This window comes from Miniopterus schreibersii (genome assembly GCF_964146895.1).
Source record: "Miniopterus schreibersii genome assembly, chromosome: 7".
In the NCBI taxonomy this organism is placed as follows: Eukaryota; Metazoa; Chordata; class Mammalia; order Chiroptera; family Miniopteridae; genus Miniopterus; species Miniopterus schreibersii.
In genome coordinates, this window is record NC_138108.1 from 13,505,933 (window position 1) to 13,524,320 (window position 18,388).

Below are 18,388 nucleotides of genomic sequence, written 5' to 3' on the forward strand. Positions count from 1 at the left end.
GGCATCGCAAAGCCCGTACCTCACGCCGTGAACACAGGTCCACAGCCTTTCCTGGAAGGGGGAGGGGAAGAGAAGTGATGGCTGTATACACTGGAAGCTGAATACTTTCTCATCTACCCCCTCCCCCAGGAGATAGGAAAGCATGTGTGTGGGGGGGGAGATGGCTTGGGGAGGGCGGCTCCTAAGACACATCCACTGAGGCAGCTGGGTGGAGGGTAGCTTTTTTCTCCCCCTGAAATAACAGGGCAGAGGGGAGCACCTGGAGGCTCCTGGAATTCATCAGGCTGATCTTTACTCCGTATCCAGGCGCCAGGCAGCTGATTGCAGAGACCCCTGGCTCAGTGGGAGAGAGCGGTGGCCTCTGCCCACCTCCTCTTGTTAGGATGTGAAGAGACTCAATCGGGATAGATGGGCCCATGAGACATCATAAATAATGACCTAAAGTGAGCACCCACTATGTGTCAGGCAGGGTTTGAAGTACTTCTCATTGTGTATTATCTCATTTAATCCTCATGAGACCCAGGAGGCAGGAAGTATCTTTGGTCCCACTTTATCTCTGAGCAAAGTTGCCATGGTCACAGTAATCAGGGGCTGAGCCAGGATTCAAAGTGGCCACTCTGGGTCCACTGGCCCCAGCGACCACACTATGCCGCCTTGTGCATGTCAAGGGCTTAGAATAATATCTGGCCCCCAGCACGTGCTCAGTCAGTGTGAGCTGGTGAGAGAGGCATACACAGGAGCATTTGTACATCAGTATAGATGCAGGTGACGGGAGTGGGGCTCCGAGTGGGTAAGTAACTTGCACAGTGTCCCTCATCGAGTAAGGGGAAGAACCAGGATCTGAATCCAGCAGTCAAAGCTTGCATGCAGGGCTTGGCACATAGTACGTGCTCAATAAAGTTCTAGCTATTGGCATTTATTTTTATCTTTGTATACACAAGAGTCTTAAAGCGACAAAGGAGACAGGTTTGCTGAGGAGTATCTGGTCCAGAGCTTCACAGAATGAGCCTTAGCAAACCTTGCTTCAAGGGAGGGAAGTGAGTCTACATGGAATCTGAACCTGGAGCGGAGCCTGGGAATATGAATTCTTTACCAGCTTCCCAGGTGATTCTGATGTACGCTAAACTCTGAGACCCAAGGAATCGAGGCTTAGATAACTTAAACCAAGGTCACCAGCCAGAGGGTGTCGGGGCTGAAATTGACACCCAGGAAAGACCCTGCTCTTTCGTTCTTTAAGTCAGCCATTTGGAACATTTGCGAAATGTAACATGTCATCATAGCTCGTTTACACTTGTAACATCTGCTGTATCCCCCAAACACACTGAATGATATATTAGTTACAGTGACTGAAAATGAATTTTTGTAGAATTTCACTCCAGCCCCTTCGAATAACATAAAGATTTTGCACAGCTGGAGCTGGGCATTGCTCTGCCAGTGCACGGGGACTGCGGAGGGCTGACCCCTGGGGCAACTGAGTATTCGCCCCTTCACCTGCCACTGACTTGTGCCCTTGGTGTGGCCCAGCTTGTGGGAAAGAAAGGACACAGTGACCTGGAATCTCTGAAATTCCAGCCTGGTGGCCTGGAACCTTGGAGGCAGCCCAGTTCACTGCTGTACACAAACAGACCAATTCTGGCCAGTCAAGGTTTATCAAAATTGTGTTTTTCAACTGAGTCAGGCAGAGGTCTGAGGGCAGATCAGCCTTTAACTTGAGCTCTTTGGTAACGATGGTGATGGTAATGAGTTTTACAGAAAGACAAACAGATGGTTTGTTGTACATTTAGGTCACCAGTAATACAGATACGATTGTAAACAAACATAAAATATGACCTTTCCACCAGCCCTTGGACTGCTTGGTTTGTTTATTATGCAGATCATGTTTGACTGTATGGAACTAACCGTCATTTAAATTCAATTATTGTGAGGTGAAGTTCTTTCTAGTACCAGTTGAGTAAATTTAGAGGCTGTTAGAGGGAATAGGTACATTTGTCTTATACCAGTTACATTATAGGGAGAAAAGCACTGCTGGAAAAAAAATAATTGTCATAAAAATGAAAAAACATGGTTTGGAGGATTTGGTTTGGGTCTCTGTGTGTTTTCCTTGTCTTTTTTTTTTTTTTGTATTCTTTGTTTTTTATTTGATAAACAGGAAGGCTGGAAAGTTTTCCATGAAGAGGAAGGCAGATTATAGGGGTGTATGTGTGTGTGAAGTAAGCTGCTGGCATGAGAGTAAAACTAGAAATAATTATGTGGTTAATTGGATTTAATGTAGATGACTACAGCTCATTAAGGCCTTAAATCTTTTTTTTTCCTACTTAGTAATAGAGTTCTTTCCTTTTAAATCAAATTATCTTGCACCAATGCATATTTCCTTCTGCCAGTGTGGATACACTATTAGTCTCCTGAAGCCAAGGGTTGGCCTTGGCGCCACAGACAGGGGCAGTGAGCAGCTCAGGCCTGGCCTGGCTGGGAAGGGAGCATGGTAAATGCTGTGGGTGGGGAGCAGAGCTAACAGGTTGGCCTGAAAGGGCTCCAGGCAGAAAGCAAAGAGCTGCTTATACTCTGCTTGACACAATGTACAGAGAATTGAGACTAGCTGATCTGTGTATACTAATGGATCCTCGGGCCACAAGGATCTTTGAAGGTCATATTGCAGATCAGCCTCCCATAGATAAGGGGGAGGCAGCAGTCACACTCTCTCCTATTCATCTTTGAGTCACAACCTTTGCTGGGAAGTAGGTCTTCATGATAAGTCATTTTTCTTGAGCCTAATACCAGTGTACATGGACCTCTTACAGGTCTGTGGAATCAAGAAATCGTTCTCTGGTCTCCTGCAGGAAGAAGACACTTGGAATCTTCTAGGTTTCTTGCACCCATTGGCCCCATCTGTGCTCTTCTTCTGTGTCCTCTCTCCCCAACCCTCCCCCATCAAACCAGATTACAGCGACACAAATAGTTGGTCAATATCATGGGCCGGTTTGGTTGTGCCCATAAAGTTGGGAGGAAGGGTTACTGGTAGTCCTTACTGTTAACTGGTCCCCCAAATATGTCAAGTCCAAGGAATGATACACAAAGTTCTTTACTCTCCCTATCTAGTCAACTATCGGCCCTCTAAGTCCAGAGACCACCTAAGATGGACATTGGAGAGTCCCTACTTTCTTTGGCATCTCTTCTTATTCATATCTACAATCCCAGTGACCTTTTTCTATTCTCCGCACCCCAACACGCACAGGTTCTGGGTCCATCCTTGAGGGGACAATCTGACTTTAAGGTCCTCTGAGTCTTCACAGTGGAGCATCTATAGGCAACAGTAACCTTCCTTATTAATCTAGACTGCAACAAAGAGAAAACCTGAATGTATTACTATGCTTACAGAAGCCTCTGTCTCTTAATTTTTACTTAACCAATGTCTCCTCTCCATCAAGGATGGGGTGTGAGGAGGGAGGGAGGGGGCAGTCAAACCCTATCTTGTTCCCCCCCACCACCACCACATCAATTAGTACCTGAAGAACACTGCTGGGAACAGGGTTCAGAGGGGAGGGGAAATGGGCAAAGGATTTCTGCCTTTGTGTTTATATGTTAATGGGGGAGCCAGCAAGGCCATCTCTTTGTTCAGAGCTGGAAAGATAAGGATCTGATGGACAAGGCTGCTGGGGTGCAGAGATGCTGGGGTACAGGCAGCCTGGTGGACAGAACGGGTGTCAGAGCCTTACTCTGCCTTTCTCTTGTGCAAGAACGACCTCTCTGAGTGGCTGTTTGCATAGGTAAAACAGGAGAATTAATTATTAGCCTCATTTAATTATTGTGGTAGTGGATGGTAGAATGTCTATGACAGTATTTGTTGGAACTGTGAATGTGTATACCATTAGGATTATTAATAAGAATGCTATATAAAGGAGGAAGGAAGGAAAGGAGGCTATTGATCAGTGTTTGAAGTAGCGAGAAGGTGGGCTTAGAGACGTGAAGATCTGCTATATCCTGCACTATAACCCCTTACATATTAACCAGCCTTTACTGAGCTCTTACTGTGTGCCAGGCATGGTGCTAAATATATTCTCTTACTTCAATATAGTCTTCAATTTCACAGATTAGCCATTTCATTTTAGTAGAAAGGACTCTCAGTGCTCCAACAATCATTCCTGATTTCTCTGCTCTAACCACTCAAACTCCCCTGGATTTTATACTAACTCTCAGGTGTCCAATACCTCCTCCCCACCTGCACATCCAGTTCATGACTGTGCTTCATATTTCCCCTGGAACATGGGAGAAATCAAAGGAAACTTGCCAAATATCTGGTTAATTCTCAGTTCTCATCCAACCTGACCCATCATCAGCCCCATTTGACGGGGCAGATCACTCCCTCTTTGGTTTTTGGAACATCATGTTCTCTTCTCATCTCACTGACCTTCCCTCCCAGTCTTTTCTACTGATTCTGTCCCATCTCCCAAGCTCTGACATCTTGGCTTCCTCCAGGGAGCAGCCCTGGTGTCTCCCCTCTTTCCCACCTGCCCTTACTCCTTCGGTGATTTCACCCAAGCTCGCGGCTTTAAGCACCATCTGTATGCCAGTGACTCTCAAATTTGTATGTTAGCCTGGACCTCTCCCCCCAAATCCAGACTAATGTACACTGCAGTCCTTATTTGATGTCTCCACTTAGACATTTAATAAACATCTCAAAGTTGACATGTCCACAGCCGAGCTCCCAATCTACCCTCTGAAACCTGCCCTTCTCTCAGTCTTTCCCAACTCAATAGAAGGCAACTCTCTGTCTTTCTCATGGCTCAGCTAAAAATCAGCAGCATACTCGACTTTTCTCCTTTCATTCACCGTATCCAATCCATCAGCAAATCCTAATATCTGTATCTTGGAAATATATTCAGAAACTGACCATTTCTCAGATCTTCCACTGCGACCATGCTGGTCCCAAGCACCATCCCTGCGTGCCTGGATTACTGCCCCAGCCTTCTGTCTCCTGCTCAGCCTTTACTTCCTTCTAGTCTATTTTCAATACAGCAGCCAGAGTGATCCTATCAAACGCAGTCAGATCAAGGCAGGTCCTCTGCTGAAAATACTCTCATAATTTCTCATTTCATCCACAGTAAATAATTCATGAGCCTCACTTGATTGGTGCCATTTTTGATCCCCACTACATCTCTGACCTTACCTCCTACCCCTCTTCCCCTCATCTCAATCGCAGACACACCGGCCGCTTTGGTGTTCCTAGGACGGACACGCCAAGCATGCTTCTGCCTCAGGGCCTTTGCACTGGATGTCCCCTCAGCCTGGAATGCTCAGTCCCAGACACCTGCATGGGTGGCTTCCTTACCTTCCTTTGATCTCCACTCAGCTGTCCCCATTTGATGAAGCCTTCCATAGCCACCACATTTAAAATTTCAACCCGCCATCTCCCTGGTATTCCACTGCCCTTTTCCCTGCTTATTTTCTTCCATAGTACATGACAACATCTTAGGCAGTTACAGTTTTCTTTTCTTTTCTATTGTCTGTCTCTCTCAGACAGACAATTTCATTCACTGCTGTATCCCTGACAGATAGAACAGAACTTAGGACATATTAGGTCAATATTTAATGAATAAAAGAATAACTGAATGAAGCCCAGAGAGGTTAAGCAACTCGCTCAGGGTCACACAGATTGTAAGGGCCTGGATACACCCAACTCTGCCTGGGATTAGAGTCCAGACTCTTATCCAGCACACTAGTCTCAGCAAAGGTAGAGGCCCCCAAACTCCAACCCAAAGGCTGGTGTTTCTATCATCTCCTTTGTTTTGACCTCCCAGAGCTGCACACTGCAGCAGGGCTGGGGCTGCCTTTACTTTGCTAGACTGGATTTCTCTTTTTCTGCTTGTTGGTAGGGATGTTTGGTGCCTGTGTGGGTAGAAGGGGAACTCTTTGGCTTACCTGCCACTGCCATGGCAACTAGGTAACCTAAGGACTCCAGAAGCAAGTCCTTTCAGACTGAGAGGGGGAAAAAATAAAGCCCAAAATAAAGAGAAAGAAATCTGTGAATGGAGAAACGACGGGAGCCTTGCGCCTGCCACTCGCTGTGTCATTGGCACCAAGGAGAGCCCATTCTGTTCTCTCCCCACCCTCCAGCTCAGCCACGGCCAAGGGCGGTGGATCATCTTGTCCTGCCTCTGCCTCTAGCATGAGCCCACTTAACCCATCCAGGGGTTCACGCTGTTCTGTTCAGCATCCCCAGGGATGGGGGCCCCCAAACACTCTCAGTGACCTCATGATAACACAGAGGACTGTTCTCAGCCAGAAGTCAGGAGATCCATCTTCTGGCCCCCTACCCACCTCAGAGGGGCAGACTCTTAGACAGTCCTTTTTTTTTTTTTTTTTTTTAACTTTTTAAAAAATATGTTTTTTTAAAAATTGGTTTTAGATAGAGAGGAAAGGAGAGGGAGAGAGATATATAAAAACATCGATGAGAGAGAAACATTGATTGGCTGCCTCCTGCACGCCCCCTACTGGGGATCAAGCCTGCAACCCAGGCATGTGCCCTGACTGAGAATCGAACCTGTGACCTCTTGGTGCATGGGACGACACTGACCGAGCCACACCAGCTGGACTCTTAGACAGTTCCTTAATCTCAACCCCTCTCTGGGGCTCAGTAGACCATTTACTTAAGGCATGGTTCCCTTCTTTACCTTATTTGACAGTAGGAGAATCAAGTAGAACTGTAGTAGAACTGTAACTGAACTATGAAATTAAAGTCTTTAGAGAAATTCAAGTTAGAACTGTAATATTCTCACAGGAAGACTTTCTGTGCCAGGCACCGTGCCCAGCATTTTGTGTGCTTGATCTCACTCCATCCTTATAGCCACCCTTGAGAAAGTAAGAGTTGCTCACAATGGCAAGATGAGGAAATGCAGCCTCAGAGAGGTTAAGACACTTGCCCAAGTTTGCACAGCCAGTAAGCTGTGAAGAGGCATTCAGATCTAAGGAGTGTCTCCAAAACCCATGCTTTCTCCCCTCCCCCACACTGTGTCCAGCGGAGGCCTGGGGATTAAAAAAGGACTGATTTTTCTCACCTTAGTCATTCCCAGGGCAGTCCCTGGGCCCCAGAGCTCCAAGCAGATCAGCAAGGAAGTGTGTGGTGCCCTTTGCATTTAATAAGCCCCTTTGTTGATCTGTGGAGTTTGCTGAGCTCCAGGGACAAGATCATAGTAATCCTCTCAGCCCAAAGGCTGGAGCCTCAGGGGCTGGACCAGAGGGGCTGGTCCTCCCTCACATCCTGGTTCCGTCCAGTCAATGTGCCCAGTTCTACACAGGAGCAGCCCCAATCCCAGAGGAAACAAGTCTGTATCTTGGTGGTGGGGCCTGAGCTGGGCCAGGGTGGGGGTGGGATCTGGGAAGGAGAGACAGGGAAGAGACCAGTGGGCACAGGTGTGGGAGAGACAGCAGGGACCAGGATGCAGAAGGGAGATGAGCGGGAAGTGCAGTGAGAAACTTGGAGTCTAACATCAGAAAGACCTGGCTTCACGTTCTGGCTGTGGCACTGGCTGACTAAGTGACCTTGAGTTGGTCATTCAACCTTTCCCTTCGATAGAAGCCCCTCTTATGTGGAGAGATGTTGACTACCTCAGTCTCCATGTTCCACTATCTTAGCCTTTAACAAGGTTTTCTGCAAAGAATGTCAAGTCTAACCTGAGTCCGTCTGGCCGCTGGCTCATTTCTACTCCTCCTGTTCTTGAGCAATACAGCTATGATCAGCCAAAGATGGTGAAGCGTCCAGGTTAAGGCCTCTCAGAGCCCTAAACACAAAAAGATTATGGCTTTCTTCCCAGTATACATAAAAATATACTAAACCGTAAAATACAAAACTTGCATAAATGCCAAGATTAAAGTAGCTTCTTTGCAGATGTATTTTTTTTCTTTTCTAAAATCCTGGATTGCTTCCTTCATCAAAGTCAACCTTTTCTTACAGTTTTGATATCCTTGCTTTTACTATCTGTGGTGCCTGAAAAGTCCCTATTCTGCCTTTGGGTTGTCCAGTCCTAAGGGGCAGTGAGGGACCAGGAGCTCCAAGGGAACCAACACACCTTTGACCTCTTGGGCCCATAGCCAGGCACTGGGACCAGGTCATGCTTCCCCTTTTCAGATAAGTATGTTGAGGCTGGGTTGGGGGTAGGGGCTCCAGTGAGCCCCAGTGGTCCCATGTCCAGAGCCATGAAAGAGAGCCCAGGCCTTGTTATCAGCTGTGACTCAGCCCTTCCTGCCTTGTCTCCTGGCCGCTGCTTGGGAAGCAAGGGTGCAGCCTTCACTGTCCCCTGGCACCATTGCCAGGGACCGAGAGTAATGTCTCTTACCTGATCGGCAATTTGACATGGCTGCTTAACAACCCGATTAATCAAACTCAGCTCGTCCTGTTAGAATAAATGAGCCCAGGAAATGCTGCCATGAATAATGAGTGCTTTCGCCTCTCCCCCAGCACCTCTCTCCACACTCCTCCTCCTATTTCTTTCCCAGAGACACGTAGCAGCTACTCCATACAGGGTGCTTAGGCCTTTCTTGGAGCAGTGAGTGCCCAGCAATGTGGGCAACTCCTGCCATCTCTACTCCTCCCCCGGGTGCCATGGCTGTCCACCTGGAGCCAGAGCTGGCCATGTCCTATCTAGAGAAGCAAAGCCTCTTGCCCATCAAACAGATACGCATGCATCCCATGGTCAAAGGTGGATCAAGTGTCTGTTTCAGGCCCTGTACTAGCTGCTAAGGGTGCATAAAGATGAATTAGTTATTGTCTCTGTGAGGGGTAACAGTGTAGCAACCCAGAGACAGATGGATAAAATGCTCTAACTGGTGTAGGAAGGGCCTGGAGCCACAGTGAAGAGGCTCTGCCAATATTGGAAAAGCTGAGTGGGTCCTTGCCTCCCTGCTTCCACTTCCCCTGTCCTGATCATCCTTGCCACTCCCAGCAAGGCCTGAGGCTGCCAGGAGGGACCAGGCCCAAGCTCCTGGCTCCCAGGGATTCAGGCCTGTCCCCGCCTGCCATGGTTTTATCAGTCTGGGAGCCAGGTGGAGAGGCTGTGCAGGGGGGACGTGTGTCTCTATGAGCTGGCCTGGGGGAGAGTGTAAAGGCTCTGGATCAGAGCTCTAAACTCAGGCAGAGGCCCCTCACAATATGTTTTTAAAACTTCACTAGCTGCTCATATTTAACTATTAGGAGATTTTGCATAAAAAATTGCTACATAGATTCCCATGTCTACAGCTGGCTGGGTCTGATGGTATCTGTCCCTTTAACTGGTGTCTGGGCCTTTCAATTTGCCCCATTCCCCCACCAACTGGCTTCTGAAACTTGTGTTTCCTGTCTGGCCCTGAGGGCATTTGAGTTTGAGACCCCTGGCTGAGCCTTTAAAGAGAAGCCAGCTGAGGCGGATGCCCCCTTTGGATGATAAGAAGGCTCCTTAGAAATCGACCCACTCTTTTTCACAGAAACCCTGGGACTGGGCAGCACCGAGTCGGACCCCAGGTTTAGAACTGTTAGTTGAGTTCACTGAAGCTTCCTGGCTCCCAGGGTGGGGAGGCTGGAGCCCAGTTCTCCTCTGTGGGGTCTGCGGCCTTCCAACAAAGCCTGGGGTCTGGTTTCAACGGCGTGATCTCACCTACAGAGCCTACCGCCCTCTGGCCTGCCGTCCAAATTCTGGGCCTCACCACCTGTGCCTCTCGCCCTGCAGGGGGAGCTGCTGAGCCCGTGCCGCTGCGACGGCTCCGTCAAGTGCACCCACCAGCCTTGCCTCATCAAGTGGATCAGCGAGCGGGGCTGCTGGAGCTGCGAGCTGTGCTACTACAAGTACCACGTCATTGCCATAAGCACAAAGAATCCTCTGCAGGTACAACGGGGGGCTGCCTGCTGGCCTGGGGCTTCTCACAGCCCTGCTTTCCTGCAGCAGGCCATTACACCTTAGAGTCAGGGCCGCTTGGAGAAGAGGAACGAGGTGGGCTAGGTGGGCAAGACCGCAGGTGGCATTCGGGCAGGAGGAAAGGGAAGAACTTGAGTGGGGGTTTTAAGCCTCAGCAAGAAGAGAAGAAAGGAAGGAGGCAAAGAGAGAGAAATAGATACAGAAGGAAAGGAGTGTGGTGAGCCCGATGGGGGAGAGAATAAGGGAGTGCTGGTAGGGTGGGTGGGTGCGTGGGTGGGTGGAAGCAGAAAGGAAAGGCCAGGGGAAGGAAAAGGGAGAAAGAAGGGGGGAGGGCAGGGCAGGGCAGGGCAGGGCAGGGCAGGGCAGGGCAGGGCAGGGCAGGGCAGGGCAGGGAAGGGAAGGGAAGGGAAGGGAAGGGAAGGGAAGGGAAGGGAAGGGAAGGGAAGGGAAGGGAAGGGAACAGAGGGCAGAAGAGATCAGGATGGAAAAAAGACAGAGGGCGGGAGGGGTGAGGAGACAGACTAAGATGAAGCTAAGGGGGGGGAAAGAAGAAATAAGGAGAGAGGAGACTCAGTGGCACTTCCCACATCTTAATGTACATGCAGTTCATCTGGAATCAGACACAAGTCAGGAGTCTGGGGCGGGCCCTGAGATTCTGCATTTCTGATAAGCTATAGGTTGACGGGGGTCATATAGATTCTGCTGGTCCTTGTGACAAGAGACCAGAGAAGAATGGAGAAGAGACAGGGGAGGGAGGCAGAGGGAAGCATGGGTAACAAGGGAGAAAAGAAAGGGGGAGGCTATTTCGAAGGGCAGGGGCAGGGAGGGGCAGGGCTGGGGGTGGGGTCTGCATAGCAGACTCGGACAGGGCTGGGCCTCTAAGACCCAAGGAGTCCCCTCACCCCATCCTCCAACTCTGCCCTGACACAGCCATCATCCCAGAGGAGCCCTCAGGCCCTGTACCACCCCATAAACCCTCACACTCAAACAGCTCTCCCTCCGAGGCACACACAGGCACGCACATGCAGAGAGCGCTTGGCTTCTGAAAATACCTCCACATACGCATGGTCAGCCAGTTAAGCTGCTACGTAATCAATTAGCCACCAGGCTCTCGGGGATGGGAACCTGAGCAGTCTGCACAGTGGTTTCACTCCTCCCTGAGGGGGAGGGGAGAGTCGATCCTTCAAGCGCAGGAGGGTGGTGGTTTGGTGGGGATGGTGGGGTGGGGGTCTCTGCATGGGGTGGGGGGCGGGGCAGTTGGAAACCTGGAGCTGCAGTATCCAGGGTGTTTTATTTTAGCCCCTATGCAGTTGTACATGGGGCACTGCCAGGAATGTGGGGTGTGTGTGTGTGTGTGTGTGTGTGTGTGTGTGTGTACACACAGTACATGCATGTGGACCAGGGGCTCTGGAAGGAGACATTAAAACCCCCAGACACCTCAGCCATCCTAATGGTGGAAGAAGGGGTCAGAACAAGAGGTGCCCCTCCCTGTGCCGGTTCCATCTTCAGTCATGTGTCAAGTCTTGCAGCATCTTAAAATAGCAGTGTTGTGAGACGGCTGATTCCACGCCCTGGGTGCATTAACTCTCCCCTCCTCAGCTGATTCCAGCTTGGAGAAGGGTCAGAGTCCAAACCTACAAGTCTACCCCAAAATGTCCCTTTGGCTCAAAATCAGGCATTGCCCTTTGACTCGTAAAATGAAAAACCATTTAGGGATAACTCTTTCTTGGCGGGGGTGGGGAGGGTATTTTAATCTCGTAAGTACAGTAAGCAAACGGCAGTATTGACAAAATTGACCTATTAATTTATTGCTAACTTACTACTATGATTCTGCTGCTTTTGGAAATGCAATGGTGTGTGCTCAGTAAAAACCATTTCACTTTTCCAGACAGCAGCAGCAGAAGTAAGTAGTTTGGACTAGCAGCAGTGTTGTGTGGTTGTGGCCCAAATTGTCCCAGTTGTGTGTCCCGTGCTCCTTGGGCCCAGCCAAGTGTGAGACAGTTGCCTGTTGAGCCTCAGTGGGTAACTTCTGCTCCCACAGGCCAGGCAGACCATCCATGGTACAGGATAGAGCAGGCAGGCCCCACTGAGAGAGAGCAGTGCAATGGGTGGGGTGCCGGGGCTACCGCTGCTCAGGGTGGGGAGCTTTCTTCCAGGCCCCATATAAAGTTGTGAGAAACTGCAGTCGTGACAGCATATTCCCTCAGTGACCTTCTGTAAGCTCTGGGTCTAGCAGAAGAGCTACGGAGAAAGGAGGAGTTTCAGGGTGGCCCCGTGGTCTCAAGACTTCGCGGCTGTTTTTCACCCTCTCTGCTACACCTGAAACTGCAATTACATTCACGTTTGGCTGGTGCTTACTGAGGCCAGCCGCCTTTCTAAGTACTCATATGTGATCTCATTTAGCACTGAAAACAACCCCATGCAGTGGGTACTGTTACTCCCAATTTATGGATGAGATGATGGGGGCACGGAGGGGTCAGCAGTGTGCCCAGGGTTGCCCTGGTGGCACAGGGTTGCCTCCAGGGGCTCCACCTCCCAAGTCTGGCCCTTAACCTCTACCCTTTAGCGCACAGCGCGGAGTTTGCCGAGTACGTTTACCTTTAGGAAGACCCGGCCTCGACATGCATAACTGTATTTTTGCTGAAACATAATGAAGAATAGAAATGATGCAGCTCACACCCTTCAAACGCTGAATAAAGAGTTATTTCATTTAACCCTCATAATACTCCAGGAAGTGGGACTGATTATTTCCACTTTTACAAAAGGAAACTTGAGAATCTTTATCATTTATTGACTTCCCCTAGGTCATACTCCTCAGGTTGGGATAGAGCTCTGCTGGAATTGGGTCACGGCCCGTGCCCCGTGCCCTGTGCCCCTTGTCATAAGGAGGGAAGCAGCCAGGCAGGCGTGGCGCCCCCCCCCCCCTTTGTGTGTGTGTTCGCTGTGCTGAGAACAGGCGGGGCACGAGAATCCGGATACTGCACTCAGAATCTCACGTGGTGGCTGGTGGTGGGGGAGCCCTTCTCCCCTTCCCAGCCTCTCTCGGAGACGTCAGTCCCTTGTTCTCTGCTTTCTCCTTGCACTTTCTGCTCCCAATGCCTCTTGGGGAGCCTCATGTGGGACAGACAGGAGGACAGCCTTGACAGTGGCACCCCACCCTGCTCCTTCATCATGCTTGATTGTAGTCGGAGCCCTGTTTAGTTTCCATAGGGGACATGGGAGCTGGTAAGAAGGGGTTTGAGGAATTAGGGGAACTTTCTGTGCCTCTGAATTTGGGATTTTTAAAGTCTGGAGCAGGAGAAGGTGAGGGTTATTGGTGGTAGAAACAAAAAGCCCTGTCAAGAACCCTCTTCGCAGACAGCGGGGCAGGCTCTGGAAAAAGCATTTGCCCTATATGAGCAAAGTCTGTAGGATCCGCCCTCTTCTGGAAAATGCCCTTGTTATGTGTAACCCTAGGCTGGGAGAAGCAGTGGAAAATTTAAAGGCCCAATTACCTGTAATGGAACGCTGTCTGTATAATTAAATGTAAAGGCTGATGTCCTACATCTAGACTAGCAAGTGAAATGTTTTCCAATGGTTACAGTTCCTTGGGGGCCATTGGTCAGTCCTGGCTGGAGCCAGAATCAGTGCCCCATCCAGGTCATTGAATGCTTAGTGAGGGCTCACTTGGCAGTGGAAGGTAGCCTGACCCTCCTCCAGTTCAGGCTGCAATGCCCTCCGGGGTGTTCTCTGTGAGGTGTTACACAAATTCCTACAATCAGGAGATTGGCCTTCCCTCCACCTTCCCAAACCTGATTCTTATAAAATTGTCCAACTTCCCTGCTTAAAACTGTTCAAAAGCATCATATTTACTCTTAAGACAAAGTCAGAAATCTGTGCCTGTTCTTCAAGATTCCACATGGTCTTCCCTTCATCTATTTCCAGCTTTCTCACCCAACAACCTTTTTGCTCTCTCTGCTGCACTCACTCTGTTCTTCCAGGTTTTCATACTCACAGGGCCTTTGCACATGTTCTTTCCTCTGCCTAGAGCACTCGCCTCTCCTTTCTTTCCCTAGTAAACTCCTACTCAACTCAAGCACCACTTCTTCTGGGAAGTCAAATCCCCATTTTTTAGACTTCCACAGTTCCATGTACCTCCCTTTCTTACTCCTGATAAATTATATGTGTAATTATTTGGTTGTCTGTGTTTCTAGATTGTAAGCTCCATGAGAGCAGAAATCTTATATGTTTTTGCTTACTACTTTGTCTCCAGCACTTAGCAGAGTGGCTGACACATAGAGAACACTCAGTACGTATTTGTTGAGTGACAGCATGAATAAATCCCAAACTAAAATCCAACTCCAGGCTCATTTAGGCCTCTGCTACCTAGACCAGCCATAGAATAGCAGAATTTCAGAGTTGACACTCACCCACACCTTAGCCTTCAAACCCATCCATCAATACAATACTGCTGTTAGTATAATGCTTTTTCTGTTCAAAAAAAAAAAAGAAATCTCAGTGTTCGTATGTAGTCAGTAGATTATACTGGTTTTCTTGTCTCCCCCCCCCCCACATCCTGTGTCCTCTGTTTGTTGAATTGGTATCTCTAGCATGTACATTAAAGGCATGCCAAGTGTTGCAGAAAAGTAGTAAAAGGCCTCTGTCCTCTCAGTGCCTGTTAGTGTAAAAGTAAACAGTGTTGCTCTGAAAAGAATATTCTGGGCCCTGGAACACCCCCCACATTAGCTCTGCATTTCCACTTCCTCCTTCCCATTTCGCCATCTGTATCATAATCAACTCCCTTCCTAGCCATGCCTGCCCCAAACCCCATCTTTACAATGACTTTTGATCATGTGGTGTGACATAGGTTTCCTCCACAACTCAGAAATCTGCAAATCCTAAACCAGTGGTGAGAGCTTGAGGCGACAAAAGGGAGAGGGATGGGAATGGGATGGGAGTGGAGTGAGGGTCTCTGAGCATCAGCTAACCTACCCTTCTCCTCTCCCCAGTGGCAGGCCATCTCCCTGACAGTCATTGAGAAGGTGCAGATCGCAGCTGCCATCCTGGGCTCCCTCTTCCTCATCGCCAGTATCTCTTGGCTCATCTGGTCAACCTTCAGTCCCTCGGCAAAATGGCAGCGCCAGGACCTCCTCTTCCAGATCTGCTACGGGATGTATGGGTTCATGGATGTGGTGTGCATCGGTGAGTGGGAGGCTTGCCTCTGTGGGAGTGGGAAGCTGCACGGCAGTGAGTTAGACAAATCCCCTGGGATCCCACGCTCTGGAAGGTCAAAGCAGCCTTGAAAGCTGTGAGCTCAGGAGGGACCAGAGGCTTAGATTTGAGAGGTGAGCAGGGACGGGGGGAGCAGGAAAGGGCAGGAAGATCTAAGCACATCTGTCCTGCCTGGTTGAAGGTCAGGATAAGGGGGCTGCCCACTAAGAAGAATTGTGAAAAGCCAGCTGGTGAGTCTGTCTGCCTCAAGCCAGATGAGGAAGGCTTCTCTGCTGTGTACCCCGTGGGTGCCAAGCCAAACCCGGGAAGCCTGAACATTTAATCCTATTCTCTTCACAGCAAAATGCCCAGACACAGTATTGAGGATGCCTGCTTCCTTGGTCCAGCTTTCCATAAGCCTATTCCAATGCCCAAGATTTCTCTAGTCTAGTTGTTTTCAAACTGTGTGTGGCCCTGGGCTTCCACACCAGCTTCAGGAGCCACCTTCAGGAGAGGGAACCAGAATCCTGCCCAGACAGGCTCTGAATCTTCACCCCTGCATCACCCCTAGTTTCTGTTCTTTTATCTATTTACATACGTTTCCATTTCAGGTACAATTCTGTTTAAAAGGCTTTGGTGTTTTAGAAAAAAGTTGGGAACCCACCCTTTGAGTCCCTGCTTATCCCATTCTGAAATCTATGTTCCCCTGTCTTCCATCGTGTTAGGTTGGTTGGTGAAGGGCTGGGTCTTTTTGTTTTTCCCAGCAAATGACTGTGACTGTCAACTCTGAAGTCTTCGTCCACGTGGCTAAGGAGGCAGGGAGTGGCCATGGTTTTCTCTGAGTGACATGGAGCATGCTTAGCACTGGCTGCATGTCCTAACCCAGACCTCTCAGATTACCCCTAGGCCATGATGCTGACAGCATCAGAGCTCCACAGCGGTCTTCTCTGGGCATTCGTTTGTGTATTATATCAAAATGCTACATTGCTTCATTTGGCAGAAAAACATCTATTAGCTAGAATTTGGCTGGGATGATATTAATGTGAGTGTCTCAGGGGTCTTTAAATATTAGAACCGGAGAAGTTGGAGACTTGCATACTGATTACAGTAGCTAGAGACCAGCGATGCTGGAACTTGTAAACTTGTCTAGCATCTCGCTGCCTCTCCGTGCTAGCAAAACCAATACATCAACCCCCAGTTCAAGAGACTTTTAATTATGGCATGTAGGCAGTGAAAGAAACAGACTGCCCGGGTTTGGAGGGCTGTGGAAGAGAGAGGACTGTTAATGGGAGGAAAATGACTTGAGGCATTCTAATTTAGTTCCCTCTCCCACAAAACTCCCTTCCTACTCCTGCTGAGCCTGGTTTCTTGATGCCAAAAGCCAGGTGTGTCTCCATATGGCGGTAGGAGGCTCTGGCATGGAGGGGGAAGCAGCGGAGGGCCTTCCTGTAGGGGCCCCTCCAGCTGCCCTTCATTCTCCTTCAGGCAGGCTTTTGATCTGTCCCGATGTGAGCTTCTATGAGACATACTTTCCTGTCACGTAGTATATTAGTCAGCTTTGGCTGCAGTGACAAACAACTCCAAAATTGCAGGGCCTTACAACAAGCTTTATTTTCCATTCATGGGTCTAAGAGATGGCTGTGGCTCTGCTAGGCTTGGCTGGATTTAGCTTCTGACTGTGCATTGGGTCTAGGCCTGCTCTGAGCATCTCCTCATGCTGGGACCCAGACTAAAGAAGCAGGGACTACAGGGATATGTTCTTCTCCTAGCCAAGTGCAGGGACGCAAGAGGACTGGTTGACACTTGCAATGCTTCTCAAAGCTTCTGCTCAGTACTGCCCACTGCTCCTCCTGTCCACAGACATTGGCCAATGCAAGTCGCCAACAAGTTTTACATCAAAGAGGTGGTGGGGCAGAGAAGAATACTCCCCCTTCTCTGGTGGGAGCATGGGTGAGAGAGAGGGGCATAAATACCATCTAACGCTCAGGGCTCCATAGATCTGAAGACTGAGAGAATTAAACATAGAAGAGATAGTACAATCGACCAGTACAACTCCCTTGTTTTGTAGTTGAGAGAGCTGGGGCCCAGAGAAGGGAAGTGATCTGCTCAAGATTGTTCATCTGGGATTAGAAACAAGGTCTCCTGACTGGCAGTCCAGTGCTCCTTCTATTAGCCCTTTCGTATCAGATAGAGGAGTCCCATGGCATCACTTGTGGGATACCTGCAGATGACACCTGCTGCTTTGGTACACCTGGGCCCACTTACAGGAAGAGCCCTTGCAAACAGGCCTGCTCTGCTCCCTGTGGCTCTGAGCCACCCAGCACCCCCACTCTGGCCTGCCTGGTGCTCTGGTCTCTCCTGCTCATAGTATCTCCTCCTAAGTAGGGCTCCGCGGCACCATCTCCTCCTCTGTCTTTCTCTTGGCTCTTCTCTGTCTGTCTGCCGTCACCTGGCCCACTTCTATCTCTCTAATTCTTTCTCTTCTTATATCCATGTCACATGTAGTCACTCAGTTTCTGGGAGAAGCAGAGCAGGCTAAATACTGAGAGTTTTCAAATTGTTTTCCTTCCTGCTGAGCCTTTAGAAAAACATAATCCATTCTGCTCCGACAAGCCAGTGACTGCTTGGAGACAGCCACTGAATGGGAGAGGAATGCATAGGGCCCTAATTGCCTTTGGTGCCATCAAAAAGTAGTCAGACTATCATCTTTCAAAAGTTTAGGCTATTCTATCACTTTGTTGGCTATAACTAGAGCTAATTCAGTGTCAGAGCACGTCCCCTGGGGCAAGGATTATTCTTCCCACTTTTCAGATGGTAAAACTCTGAGACTGAAGATTTGTCTCAGGCTGAGTCGGGCAGCAGAGTAGGACTCTCAGTTCGCTATTTTTCTAGGAGAGGCTGTCCAAGGAGAAAATGCTGGGAGACAGAATCAAAAGGGGAGTAACCTAGAGAAGGGAGAGGGAGGTGACAGGCAGTAGCTGAAATGCACAGATTCTTATGGTGGTTGAGATGATGGTGTTGATGATCAGTTGCAATGTTGGTAGTTTTGAGGGTAAAGTTCAAGTACGGGTCACTTCTCCTGCTCTGCATGTGCTGGCCAGTTGAGGAAAAACACACAGTACTGCACAAGAGGTTACAGACTATCAGCTTTTTAGGGGCTCTCTGGAAAGGAGAAGCAGGTGGAGCCTGCAACGTCTACCAGAGTTCTCTCCATTTCCAGGCTCAACTAGATATTCAGACTCACAGAACTACCAGTGGGCACACTTGGCACCAGATTCACATAGAGGAATGTAGGACAGGAACACGGCCTTCACAAG

At 49.2% G+C, this 18,388-nt stretch overlaps 1 protein-coding gene across 1 annotated transcript in view; it reads left to right on the plus strand.

The window, feature by feature from the left end:
- MARCHF4 (membrane associated ring-CH-type finger 4) overlaps positions 1 to 18,388 on the plus strand; it is a 72,326-nt gene that overhangs the window by 41,484 nt on the left and 12,454 nt on the right. The window contains exons 2-3 of the mRNA XM_081142841.1: positions 9,696 to 9,851; positions 14,870 to 15,062. Of these exons, the coding sequence (XP_080998967.1) occupies positions 9,696 to 9,851; positions 14,870 to 15,062 (349 nt within the window). The remainder of the gene's footprint in view (positions 1 to 9,695; positions 9,852 to 14,869; positions 15,063 to 18,388) is intronic.